The 13,992-nt window shown below is 43.7% G+C and overlaps 1 protein-coding gene across 3 annotated transcripts in view; it reads left to right on the forward strand.

Moving 5' to 3' along the window:
* garnl3 (GTPase activating Rap/RanGAP domain like 3) overlaps positions 1 to 13,992 on the forward strand; it is a 457,411-nt gene that overhangs the window by 389,768 nt on the left and 53,651 nt on the right. For all 3 annotated transcript variants that reach the window (XM_059993840.1, XM_059993839.1, XM_059993841.1), the window contains 3 exons: positions 3,388 to 3,499; positions 8,756 to 8,854; positions 12,161 to 12,277. In XM_059993840.1, coding sequence (XP_059849823.1) covers positions 3,388 to 3,499; positions 8,756 to 8,854; positions 12,161 to 12,277 — 328 coding nt within the window. The remainder of the gene's footprint in view (positions 1 to 3,387; positions 3,500 to 8,755; positions 8,855 to 12,160; positions 12,278 to 13,992) is intronic.

Here is a 13,992-nt window from a genome sequence, read left to right on the forward strand (position 1 = left end):
CTCCGTCACACGACCACAGACAGGCCTCCAATCCCAGCACAAGCCACCCCTGCAATCCTTGGCCCTGGACTCTCAGACTTGCAGACAGTGGGCCCAGCAGGTGAGGGAATCCTTCTCTGGGACCGGAGTTTATGAGTTATTTCTGAACTGAGTGGCTTTCCAGGCCATAGTCCAGTCATGTATCTTTGGATCTGGAGTCACGTACAAGCCACTTTAGGCAAGAACTGTAGACTTGGTAGAAGGACATTGGGCAGATGATCATGACAACAGCCTATTATCGTTATTGACACTAAACATTTCATTGCAGATATAGTTAATTGCTTGAATTTAAATTCTTTATCTGCTCAAATGGGATTGCATCAATATTCCAGGCCTCTGGATAGTGTGGCATCCATTATGAAGGATCCCCATCACCCATGACATTCTCTCTTCTCATCGCTATCATCAGGAAGGAGGTACAGGAGCCTGAAGACACACACACACAGTCAGCGATTCAGGAACAGCTTCTTCCCCAGTGCACCATCAATAACTCTCGGAGACGTGAGGCGAGATATAGGCTTTTATTAGCTGGAAGAGAGCAGTCAGCAGCAAGAGACCATCACACAACATCCTGGAGACTGAGGGAGGAGCAGTGCCTCCAATAGCCTTTATACCGGGGTCCGTGGGAGGAGCCACAGGAGCAGTCGGGGGGGGGGGGGGGGGGTGCATGTCCAGACAGGTATATGTAGTTCACCACATCCCCTCTGCCATCAGATAGACATTGAACCCATGAACACTACCTCACTACTTTTTTTCCTCTTTTTGCTCTATTTATTTATTTATATGTGTATTTTTTACTATAATTTACAGTTTTTATTATTATGTACTGCTGCCACATAACAAGAAATTCCATGACATATGCCGGTGATATTCAACCTGATTCTGATATAAGAAGGAAGAACAACAGAAAGGCAAAATGAATCATATTTTAAGCTTTTTGTTCCATTCTGTAAGCTTGAATGATTGTTGTAACAACTTACTGAAGATAATAACTGGGGCACCACAGTAACATGGTACTTAGCTTAGTGCTGTTACAGCTCGGGGTGTTGGAGTTCGGAGTTTAATTCCCTCTGTTGTCTGTGAGGAGTCCATACCTTCTCCTCGTGACTGCGTGGGTTTCCTTCCACAGTCCAAAGACCTACCGGTTGGTAGGATAATTGGTCATCGCAAATTGTCCTGCGATTAGGCTAGGGTTAGGTATCTCTGAACATAATAAATAAATATGATTAATCTTATTTAATTCACAATATAAAATTGGGTGCACAAAATAAGTAGCACACTGCAATCGATCCTTGAGGGGACTAAACAGACACAATGCTAATACATCACAAAGCTGGTTACAATTCTTCGTTTTAAGACCATAAGACAGAGGAGCAAAATTAGGCCATTTGGCCCATCGAGTCTGCTCCACCATTCCATCATAGCTGATTTATTATCCTTTTCATCCCTGTTCAGAATCAGAATCAGGTTTAATATCACCACCCTGGCAAGGGAGGACACACACGAGCTCTCATCGGCTTTCGCTATAAAATGCTATCATGGGATTTCTAGCGTTTCTCCTGGTGCGTCTAAAGGGGTTGTTCCCCAGACCCTCTTTTATCCTTACTCACGGGGTCTCAGATGTCAGTCAGGTTGGGATGATGCAATACCTCAACCAGACCACTCTGGTCGTCCCCTGAGGGGTTTCAATGAATAGTACAGTACTCAATACACAATTCCGTCTCCAAGAGACAATGGCCATTATCAGTGGTTCCGTTCCGCTGAGGTCAGGACACATTCCAACCCTTGTGTATTCTGGACATCTCTCTCTCATTTCCTGGGTCCCAGACCCGAATTAATAGCGATCTTGCTATTCTCAAAAAGTAGGGGGCGACTTTGTACCCTTCGGCCCCTCAGAGTTGCTTCACATTCGTAACAGGCCCCACCACTGTCGTGTCATCGGCGGACTTGATAATGTCATTGCTCAAGTGTTTGACCATGCAGTCACGCGTGAGCAGAGTGTATAGTAATGGTCTCAGCACATGGCCCAGGGGATGATAGGGAGAGAGGAATGGTTGTGCATCTTGACTTTCTAAGGTCTGTTGGTTAGTAAGTACAGAACCCTGTTGCATAGTGGTGTATTTAGACCAAGGAGTGAGAGTTTGTGGTTGGGGCCGAGGGGCTCCACAAAACAGTCTCAACAATGTAGAGGAGGCTACATTAGGAAGCAACAAACACAGTAGATGAAACCAACAGATTCACAGCTGAAGTGTTGCCTCACGCAGAGGAATTAATTGGGAGAAGGACTGGAGAGGAATTGGCCCAAAGATGATGTTGGAAGTCACTGTGTGAAGAAATGCTGAGCACAGCAACACGTTTGTGAGGTATCTTCACAAGTACTTGAGCGACAGAGCTGGGAAGTGGGGTCAGCCAAATATTGTGATTGTTGGTTGACATGGCGACAGTCAGCTAAATAGTTCCACTCTTTTCTATAGTTTTCTATGATTCATTGGAGAAGCTTGTCTCCACTCAAAAGCATTTGACAGACCTGAATGGATTACTTTCTAAATGAATGGCTTTAAATTGATTTCAAAAAGCAAATGGCTGTATTGAATTAGTGAGGAATACCTCAGTAAGGAAAAGTCTGTCTGGAGGGTACATCACTGCAACAGACATTGAGCCTGGCCAATTCAGAGATTCGAGAGGGAGCAGACTTCCTGTGTCTGAGTATGGCAATGCGCCAGCATCTGTGAAAGAGCTAGTTTGGAATTTAATTATACTCAATGCATAACCCCTCAGCCATCAGAGAGGATAGCTACACTCACCCCAACACTGAACTGATTCCATAGCCTATGGACTCACTATTAAGGAGTCTTCAAAGCATGTTCTCGATATTTATTGCTTATTTATTTATTGTTATTATTACTTTTTTTTCTCTTTTTTTTTGTATTTGCAGATTTTTGTCTTTTGCTCATTGGCCGTTCATCTATAGTTGTGTGATTTACATAAATTATATTGTATTTACTCAGAATGCCTGCAGGAAACTGAATCCCAGGGTAGTCTATGGTGACATGTATGTATTTTGATAATGGACTTTGAACTTTGAGAGGAAGCCTTCACCATTTCAACGTGTCAGGCAGCATCTATGGAGGAAATGGACAGTCACCGTTGCAGGTTGAGACCCTGCATCAGGACTGTTATGGAATCCCACTGGGTTCCATAATCTTGAATTTTGGAACAATTTTATATTACAGCTCCTATGAAATAGGTTTCATTGGTTGGCTTTGATCATTGTGGCATGTTGTACTAGACATCAACTTCTCAGTCAGACCACCTCAATGTTTTTTTTATTGTCTACTTTGCTTGCAGCCCTGGGAACCTCAGTGTTTCTGCAACAATTTTCCCCTCGAAATCATCTGCAGCGATTCCTGGGGCCAGTCGTTACTGATTTCCACAGAAGCTGGGGTTCTGCTGTTGGACGGTTAGTGTGATGACAATTTTGGACTAGTAGTGGCTGTGTGCGTGTGTGTGTGTGTGTCTGTGTGTGTGTGTTTTCCTCTCAACCCCATTCTCATACCTTCTCCCCATAACACCTTGACTACCCAAGAACCTATCAACCTCCCCTTTAAATATACCCAATGTCTTGGCCTCCACTGCTGTCTGTGGCAATGAATTCCAAGACATTCCTCCTAGAGCCAGGGGGCACAGTCTATTCAGAGGCTGTGCCTTGTGGTCCTAGGATCCCCACTGTAGGAAACATCCTCCCCACATCCACTCTATCTAGACATTCCAATGTTTTAATAAGCTCCCCCCTCTTTCTTCAAAACCCTAGTGAGTGCAGACCCAGAATCATTAAAACAGTCTGGTCATCTCTTTGGAATATCTGCACTCCTTTAGTTTGTGTGCCCTTAGCATCCCAGAATGGACTGTTCAGATCCCAAGCCTGGAAGTACCTCCCTAAATCATTTAAGGTTCTCCTGTAAATGATGGAGGATCAATTTTACTCACCATATGTATTTATGTGTATTAGGAATTTGCTGTACTGTGGTTGGTCAGGCATGACATGCAACAAAAAGCAACATTGAATAATTACAAGGAATAAAGTATTACATATAAAATAAAGTTGGAGGATAAATATAGATGTGGACTAAAATTTGCAAAACTATATAAATACCAACATTTAGAATATAAACTGCATTATAAACAGTGGTTTAAAGTGTTTACAGTGGAGTGGTGGGGGTAATAGATTGGGGAGGCTAACTAGAATGGTTGATCAGATTAACCACTTGGGGGATGAAACATTTAAAATGGCATGAAGTTTTTATTTTAATACTGTGTAGTGCTGAGTAGATGTGAGCTTTTCGATAAGGTAGTTTGCAGGGTGTACAGTATAAATAATGATCTTCCCTGCCCATTTCTTTGTCCTGCCTACATACAAGCTCTGCTGTGATAGTAGAATGCAGCCAATGGCCTTTTCTGCTGACCTGACAGTTTACTGTGCTTTTTAAATATCGTGAGAGAATGCTACACCAGACACCAGTAACGGCTAATGTGAGGATTCTCTCTCTCTCTGATGGCACTGGAGGGTGTTGGATGTGAGGATTCTCCCTCTCTGATGGCACTGGAGGGTGTTGGATGTGAGGATTCTCTCTCTCTCTCTGTTGGCACTGGAGGGTGTTGGATGTGAGGATTCTCTCTGTGATGGCACTGGAGTGTGTTGGATGTGAGGATTCTCTCTCTGTTGGCACTGGAGGCTGTTGGATGTGAGGATTCTCTCTCTGATGGCACTGGAGGGTGTTGGATGTGAGGATTCTCTCTGTGATGGCACTGGAGGGTGTTGGATGTGAGGATTCTCCCTCTCTGATGGCACTGGAGGGTGTTGGATGTGAGGATTCTCTCTCTGATGGCACTGGAGGGTGTTGGATGTGAGGATTCTCTCTCTCTGATGGCACTGGAGGGTGTTGGATGTGAGGATTCTCTCTCTCTCTCTGTTGGCACTGGAGGGTGTTGGATGTGAGGATTCTCTCTGTGATGGCACTGGAGTGTGTTGGATGTGAGGATTCTCTCTCTGTTGGCACTGGAGGCTGTTGGATGTGAGGATTCTCTCTCTGATGGCACTGGAGGGTGTTGGATGTGAGGATTCTCTCTGTGATGGCACTGGAGGGTGTTGGATGTGAGGATTCTCTCTCTGATGGCACTGGAGGGTGTTGGATGTGAGGATTCTCTCTCTCGGCACTGGAGGGTGTTGGATGTGAGGATTCTCTCTCTCTGATGGCACTGGAGGGTGTTGGATGTGAGGATTCTCTCTCTGATGGCACTGGAGGGTGTTGGATGTGAGGATTCTCTCTGTGATGGCACTGGAGGGTGTTGGATGTGAGGATTCTCCCTCTCTGATGGCACTGGAGGGTGTTGGATGTGAGGATTCTCTCTCTCTGATGGCACTGGAGGGTGTTGGATGTGAGGATTCTCTCTCTGATGGCACTGGAGTGTGTTGGATGTGAGGATTCTCTCTCTGATGGCACTGGAGGGTGTTGGATGTGAGGATTCTCTCTGTGATGGCACGGGAGGGTGTTGGATGTGAGGGTTCTCTCTGATGGCACTGGAGGGTGTTGGATGTGAGGATTCTCTCTGTGATGGCACTGGAGGGGGTTGGATGTGAGGGTTCTCTCTGATGGCACTGGAGGGTGTTGGATGTGAGGATTCTCCTCTGATGGCACTGGAGGGTGTTGGATGTGAGGATTCTCTGTCTGATGGCACTGGAGGGTGTTGGATGTGAGGATTCTCTCTCTCTGATGGCATTGGAGGGTGTTTAATGTGAGGATTCTCTCTCTCTGTTGGCACTGGAGGCTGTTGGATGTGAGGGTTGCGGTTTCGTCTTTGATGTTGAATAACATTGCCACTATTAGGAAATTTAGCTGTTGGAATTGTGATGGAACTTACAAATTCAAAAGCCCTGTTTCTTTAAACGCCTTAAATACGTTTATTAATGGCCACTGTTTATTCAAAGAGCTGCATCTCAACTTATCATCTTATCTGTGATGTTTGATATTCTTACATTGCACACATCTGTCTGAACCTCAGGTCTGTATCAGGCTCTTGATGATCTGTACGATGTGACTAACATGTGCAAAACATTATTTTGGGGGATTTTAACCAGGCCAGCTTGAAAATGTCATGATTGGTTCTTCGCAAATTTTGCTATAGAATTGGTTTGTCTTTGCCTTCTTCTGGGCAGTGTCTTCACACGGCGGGTGACCCCAGTCATTACCAATCTTCTTCTTCATGTGCCTTGCGGGTTACACGCTTGGAACAATCCCTTGCAGCGTCAGTGATATCACACACATTTGGATCTGTTAGTTCTTTCACACTGTCCATATATTTTCTTCTTTGCCTTCCTCTTCTGCGTTTCCCAGGCATACAGCCTTGTCATGTCAGGCATTCCATTTCTCCCTTTCTGAGACATGATCCAAAAGTTTAAGATTCCTCTCATTGAATGTTCTCATCAAAGATCTTTTCTTATGGGCACGTTGGAGTACTGTCTGATTAGTTACACCATCTCTATATGATATTTTCAGAATTCTTCTAAGAAATCTGTTGTTTCTAAGTTTCTGTGGAGATCTGGTGTTATGGTCCATGTTTCAGAATCATACAGCAAGATTGACCAGATGTAACATTTTAGTAGCCTAAGCCTTGTTGTCATAAAAATGTGTGTGTTGGTAAAAATGGGTTTCCTTTTTTTGGAAGTTGGTTTTGGCAATGGCAATTCTTCTTTTTATTTCTACTTTACTTCTAGCATCTTGTGATACAAAGCTACCAAGGTAAGTAAAGCTGGTCTTTTGTTCAATCTCTTGGTTATCGATGTACAATCGGCAGGTGGGAGTATCCTGCTGTTTTGATATTACCATACATTTGGTTGTTTTCACAGTTGGTGGTTAGACCAAAATCTGCACTTCTTTGTACTACTTTGTCTAGGAGGATTTGTAGGTCTTCTGCAGCACTTGCTATTAGGGTCGTATCGTCTGCATATCTTATATTGTTGATGGTAACACCTCCAATTTTTATTCCATCTAGGTCTTCTATTTCTCTGAGAATCATTTCACTATAGATATTAAATAATTCCAGTGAGGCAATGCATCCCTGTCTAACTCCTCTTTGAATTACTCTTCAGAAATTGCCTGCCTGGTGTCAGTAGTTGCATAACCAGGACTTGTGATATGCATCAGATGCTCACACGACCATCCACCACCTGCTCCCATGGCTTCACATGACTCTGATCGGGGGCTAAGCAGGTGCTGCACCTTGCCCAAGGGTGACCTGCTAATTGTTAGAGGGAAAAAGTGCCTTACACCTTCTTTGAAAGAGACATATCAAAAAAAGTAGTGAGGTAGAGTTCATCGGTGCAATGTCCGTTTGGAAATCTGATAATAGAGGGTAAGAAGCTGTTCCTGAAATGTTGAGTGTTTGCCATCAGGCTCCTGTACTTCCTTCCTGATGCTAGCAATGAGAAGAGGGCATGTCCTGGTGATGGGGGTGCTTAATGATGGACGCTGCCTTTTTGAGGCATTGCTCCTTGAAGAGGTTCTGGACTCCATGGCACACTCTGCATCTCCCTAATATCAATGTCCATCTTCTGTCACTATCTCAAGTTGGGTTTGGTCAAACTCCAGTGAAGTGCCTTGAGCATTTCTATCCTCTGTTATTGATAGAGGAGCCGCTGTTTTGCTCAATTCTAAGGGTGGTACAAATCTTTAAATTCTGCCTTGAATCCTCCAATATTCCAGCAGTGGGGTTAATTGGCCTTTGGTTAACTAATAGCAGTGGGTAGAACTCAGCAAGTGCAGGCTGGAGCTTGCAGGAAAAGGATTGGAACAATTTGGAGATGGTATATGCAATGTCAAGCTTCTAATCACACAGGGTATTAATTATGTACAAGCACACAGTAAAGTAATTATAAGAAAATGAGTTCTGTACCTAATAAAGTGGCCACTGAGTGTATGTTTGTGGCCTTCTTTTGCTGTCGTCTATCCAGCTCAAGGTTTGGAGATGTTCTTCTGCACACCACTGTTGTAATATGTGGTTACTTGAGTTACTGTTGTCTTCCTGTCAGCTTGAACCGTCTGGCCATTCTCCTCTGACCTCTCTCATTAACAACGTGTTTTCACCCATAGAACTAACAGTCACTGGATGTTTTATTGTTTTTCAAACAATTCTCTGTAAACTCCAGAGACTGTTGTGAGTGAAAATCCTAGGAGATCAACAGTTTCTGATTACTCAAACCACCCTGTCTGGCACCAACGGTCAAAGTCACATTTCTTCAAACATTCTGATATTTGTTCTGAACAGCAACTGAACCTCTTGACCATGTCTGCTTGCTTTTATGCTACCTCATGATTGGCTAATTAGATATTTGCATTAACAGGGAAATGTAAGTTTAATGATTGTAAGATTTATTTTTGAAATGTAAAAAAGATAATGAGGAGTCAGCACTCTGACAGTACAACTCTAGTCTGGTTTCAACTCCATTAATTTGTATAATTGCATCTGATTCATTTTAAATTTGATTGGGCTTTAATTTGATCACCAGTTATTTGTGTGGTGAGTTGCAGGCTACCATATAAAAATTTCTAGCATTTTATTCCAGGTTCCTGAGGGACAGGGAAAGGGTTAATTGATAATTTTTGTAGGATGAATCTAACTGTGGTCTAATTTTAGCTCTGGTTGTTTTTGATCCATACAGAGGGGCAAAGCCCAGTGCCAGTGTTTGACAGGACACTACCGGTGAAACAGATGGATATCTTAGAAACTCAGGACCTCTTCCTCTGCCGAGCTGACAAAGGTAACTGTAATGAGGACTAATTAACAGAAGGACAGATGCATATAGCCACCACCATGACCTCACTTCCCCCTACCCAACCACAAGGACTTGCAATGTGTCAACTATTTTTAAAGGAAAAAATGATTAGCTTTATTTGTCACGTGTACAGTGCCTATAAAAAGTATTCACCTCCTTGGAAGTTTTCATGTTTTAGTAATTTATAACATTGAATCACAGCGGATTTGATTTGGCGTTTTTGTCACTGGTCAACAGAAAAGACTCTTTGGTGTCAAAGTGAAAATATATTTCTTCAAATTGGTCTATATTTATTAGTTATTAAACACAAAATAATTGCTTGCATAATTACTCACCCCTTTCAAGAGAGTATGTAGTAGATGCACCTTTGGCAGCAATTACAGCCTTGAGTCTGTGTGGATAGGTCTCGGTCAGATTTGTACATTTGAACACTGCAAGTTCTCCCCACTCTTCACAAAACTATTCAAGCTGTCAGATTGTGCAGGGGTTGTGAGTGAACAGCCCTTTTCAAGTCCAGTCACAAATTCTCAGTTGGATTGAGGTCTGGACTCTGACTTGGCCTCTCCAGGACATTAATTTTGTTGTTTTTAAGCTACTCCTGTGCAGCTTTGGCTTTATGCCTGGGGTCATTGTCTTGTTGGAAAACAAGTCTTCTCCCAAGTCACATTTCTCTTGCAGACTGCATCAGGTTTTCCCCCCAGGATTTCCCTGTATTTTGCTGCATTCATTTTACCCTCTACCTTCACAAGCCTTCCAGTGAAGCATCCCCAACAGCACGATGCAGCCCACCACCACGCTTCACGGTAGGGATGGTATGTTTTGATGATGTGTGGTGTTTGGCGTACATCAAACATAGCGTTTAGACTGATGGCCAAAAACTTAATTTTGGTAGAAACTTTTTCCAGCTGACTTCAGAGTCTGGCAAACTCTAGCTGAGATTTCATGTTGTTTTCGACAGTGGCTTTCTCTTTGCCACTCTCCCATAAAGCTGTGAGTGATGAAGCATCCAGGCAACAGTTGTTGAATGCATAGTCTCTCCCATCTCAGCCACTGAAGCTTGTAACTCCTCCAGAGTTGTCACTGGTCTCGAGGTGGTCTCCCTCACTAGTCCCCTTCTAGCACCATCACTCAGTTTTTGAGGACAGCCTGCTCTGGGCAGATCTACAGCTGTGCCATGTTCTTTCCATTTCTTGATGATTGACTTAACTGTATTCCAATAGATATTCAGTGACTTGGAAATTTTCTTGTATCCGTTTGCTGACTGGTGCTTTTCAGTAACCTTTTCATGTGGCTCCTTGGCATGCTCTTTTGTCTTCAAGGTGTTGTGTTATGCCAAGCAGCTGGACCTTCCATACAGGTGTATTTTTAGTATTATCATTTGAAACACCTTGACTGCACAAATGTGATCTCCATTTAACGAATTTTAAGACCATAAGACAAAGGAGCAGAAGTCAGCCATTTGGCCCATCGAGTCTTCTCCACCATTTCATCATGAGCTGATCTATTCTTCCCTTTAGTCCCATTCCCCCGCCTTCTCAGCATAACCTTTGATGCCCTGACTACACAGATACCTATCAATCTCTGCCTTAAATACACCCAATGACTTGGCCTCCATCACCGCCCATGGCAACAAATTCCATAGATTCACCACCCTCTGGCTAAAAAAATCTTTTCGCATCTCTGTACTGAATGGGCACCCTGCAATCCTCAAGCCATGTCCTCTTGTACTAGACTCCCCCACCATGGGAAACAACTTTGCCACATCTACTCTGTCAATGCCTTTCAACATTCGAAATGTTTCTATGAGGTCCCCCCTCATTCTTCTAAACTCCAAGGAGTACAGTCCAAGAGCGGTCAAACGTTCCTCATATGTTAACCCTCTCATTCCCAGAATCATTCTAGTGAATCTTCTCTGAACCCTCTCCTCTAGAATTATGTGACATCTAAACCCATTTGTCTGAACCAGTGAACATTTGGTGTGTCATATTAAAGGGGGTGAATATTTATGCACTCAATAGTTTTGTGTTTTATATTTGCAATTAATTTAGATCACATTGAAGAGGTCTGTTTTCACTTTGACACGAAGGAGTTTTTCTGGTGATCAGTGTCAAAAAAGCAAAATTAAATCCACTGTGATTCAATGCTGTAAAACAATAAAACATGAAGATTTCCATGGAAGGTGAATACTTTTTTTTACAGGCGTGGCACATCGAAACATACAGTGAAATGCATTGGTAGTGTCAGTGACCAGCACAATCTCAGAATATGCTGGGGGTGGGGGGGGGCTGGTCGTGGTGCAGCTCACAATTGTTGTCTTGTCTCCAGCATCAAATTTGCATGCCCACGAATTACTAACCCTTACTAACTATACATCTTTGGAATGAGGGAGGAAGCCCACACAGACGTGGGGTTAATAGAATAGAATAGAACTTTATTGTCATTGCTTGAGACAATGAGATTCCAGTCCGTGCAAAACAGATATTTAGAATGCATGTGGTACAGCTTAATTTTTTTTTTAATTCTGATATTTACATGCAACAATTGGCTTTGATCGTCCATAACGTTCAAAGGCATTTGGCAAGCTGGTGTGTAGCGTGGCTCGACTGCATAACAGCCCTCAGGAAGAAGCTGTTTTTCAGTCTTACTGTCTTGGCTATGATGTTTGTGTATCTCCTACCAGAAGGTAGGAGATTAAACACATAGTGTCTGGGATGTTACAGACGGAATTGAACCCTAGTCTTACAACTGGCACTGTAAAGCTTTGTGCTATCCACTATGCTACTGTTCTCCCTTCAGCCCCTTTACTTCTTCCACCTATCACCTCCCAGCTTCTTACTTTGTCCCCCACTCATCTCACATTCACCCACCATCCCCATCACCTGGTCTCACCTGTCAGCTTGTACTCCTTCCCATCCCTCCCCTTCTTTATTCTGGTTTCTTCCCCCTTCCTTTCCAGTCCTGATGGTCTCAGCCTGAAACGCTGACTGTTTATTCCCCTCTATAGATGCTGCTTGACCTGCTGAGTAACTACGGCATTTTGTGTGTTGTAGGAGAGTTCTTTGTGCTCCACAAAGGGACTATCTCTCACTTTCTGATACTGCATCAGAATTGGCCATTTCTGCTGTAAGCCAGGCACATGATATGATCTCAGCTTTTTCTCTGCTCATGAGCACAGACTGAACTCTTGAACGTCTGACAGGGGTTCTTCAATATGGCACACCGCTTCTGCGAGTGAGATTGTGGCCCATCTTTGCTGCCATTCAGTGCAAAATGTCTGGCTTGTTCCAACAGGGAAAGACGCACGGCTGTTTGTCTTTAGACTGAGCACTATCAAGAGGGCTCTGGAGGAGAGACAGCTTGTGAAGGGTAAAGCCGACTGTAAGGACAACAAGCTTGAAAAAACAAAAGGTAATCCCCTTGGAAACGATGCTTCCCAGAAATACCCCGTACACACCCTGAGTTAAGGGTGAAAGGTGAAATGTTTAAGGGGAACATGAGGGGAAACTTCTTCACTCGGAGAGTGGTGGAAGTGTGAAACAGGGCATGATGGGTTACAGGCTGGGGCTGAGAAGAAAATTCGGTCAGCCATGACGAAATGGCAGAATAGACTCAATGGGTCAAATGGCCTAATTCTGCTCCTATATCTCATGGAATGAGCTGCCAGCACAAGTGGTGCATACAAGCTCGATGTCAGTGTTTAAGAAAAGTTTGGATAGGTACATGGACAGTAGGGGGTATTGACCTGGTGCAGGTCAATGGTAGTTTAAATGGTTTGGCACGGACTAGATGGGCTGAATGATGGTAAGACCCTTAACAGTGTTGGTACACAGAATAATCTTGGTTGCATTCCACCGCATCATTTTAGAGGCTGTACAGGTTGACGGGATAATATCATATGGAATGCTTGCCTTTATTAGTCGAGGTTTTCAGCTCAAGAGTCGGGAAGTTACGCTTTATAAAACTCCAGAGTTTTTGTATTCGTTTCTGGTCGCCCCATTATCGGAAGCTTTGGAGAGGCTTACCAGGACGCTGCCTGGATTAGAAGTCTAGAGGTTGGAAAAACTAGGGTTTTTCACCAGTACTGATAAAGGATCTTGGCCTGAAACATTTATTTCCCACCACAGATGCTGCCTGACCTGCTGAGTTCCCTCAGCATTTTGTCTGTGTTGCTCCAGATTTACAGCATCTGCAGAGTCTCTTGTGTCTAAGATAGTTTTCTCTACAGTGGCAGAGAAGTCCTCTGAACATCTCTGATAGAGATTTATAAGAGGCATTGATAGGGCAGACAGGCAGTAACTTGTTCCCAGGGTTGAAAATATCTAGTACTAGAAGGCATGCATTTATGGTGAGAGGGTTAAGTTCAAATGAAAAGTTCAGGGTAAGATTTTTATACAGAGAGTGGTGGATGTGTGGAAAATACTAAAGAGGAGGCAGGTACAATAGAGGCATTTAAGGATCTTCAGATAGGCATATGGAAGTGCAAAAATTGAGATATGCGTACATTGCACAGACAAAAGGGCTTAATTTAATTACTAGTTCCATTAGTTCCATAACCATAAGGCCTTGAGACTCCATTCTGGCCATAGACTCTGTTCTGCCATTTCATCATGGCCGATCTCCTCCCTTCTCCCGGTAACCCCTGCATCAGGTCTTGGTCTGAAGTGTCGTCTGTTTACTCCTCCTTGTAGATGCTGTTTGACTTGCTGAGTTTTACCTGAATAGTGTGTGTATGCTGCTCAAACCCCTGTGGGTAGATCCTGAGGTCGCACATCCCACAACACGTATGCGGCTTTGCTGCCATCAGTATCGGGCTGCTTTGTACGATATGCATACGTATATATGGTAGTTTCACCAGTGGTCGGATGTCATCTCTGGGTGTCCATAGTGGCTCGCCCTTATTTTAAGTGTATTTGGAATTGGCCGCTGCCAATTGAACAAATTATAAATGTGAATTGTTTTCCGCATCAGTAGCTATAAAGGAAAGCCCTGAATTTACCGAGGGAGTGACTGTGAGGCCATCGGTAACAGTGAAGAAAACGTGATCTGGTGTTAACTGCAGAGTTCTAGACCTTGCAGTCAGTGAGACACCACCTCCCCACACGGTTCACTGCCACGGCCCTCTC

The sequence above is a fragment of the Hypanus sabinus genome, chromosome 18 (assembly GCF_030144855.1).
Source record: "Hypanus sabinus isolate sHypSab1 chromosome 18, sHypSab1.hap1, whole genome shotgun sequence".
Classification (NCBI taxonomy): Eukaryota; Metazoa; Chordata; class Chondrichthyes; order Myliobatiformes; family Dasyatidae; genus Hypanus; species Hypanus sabinus.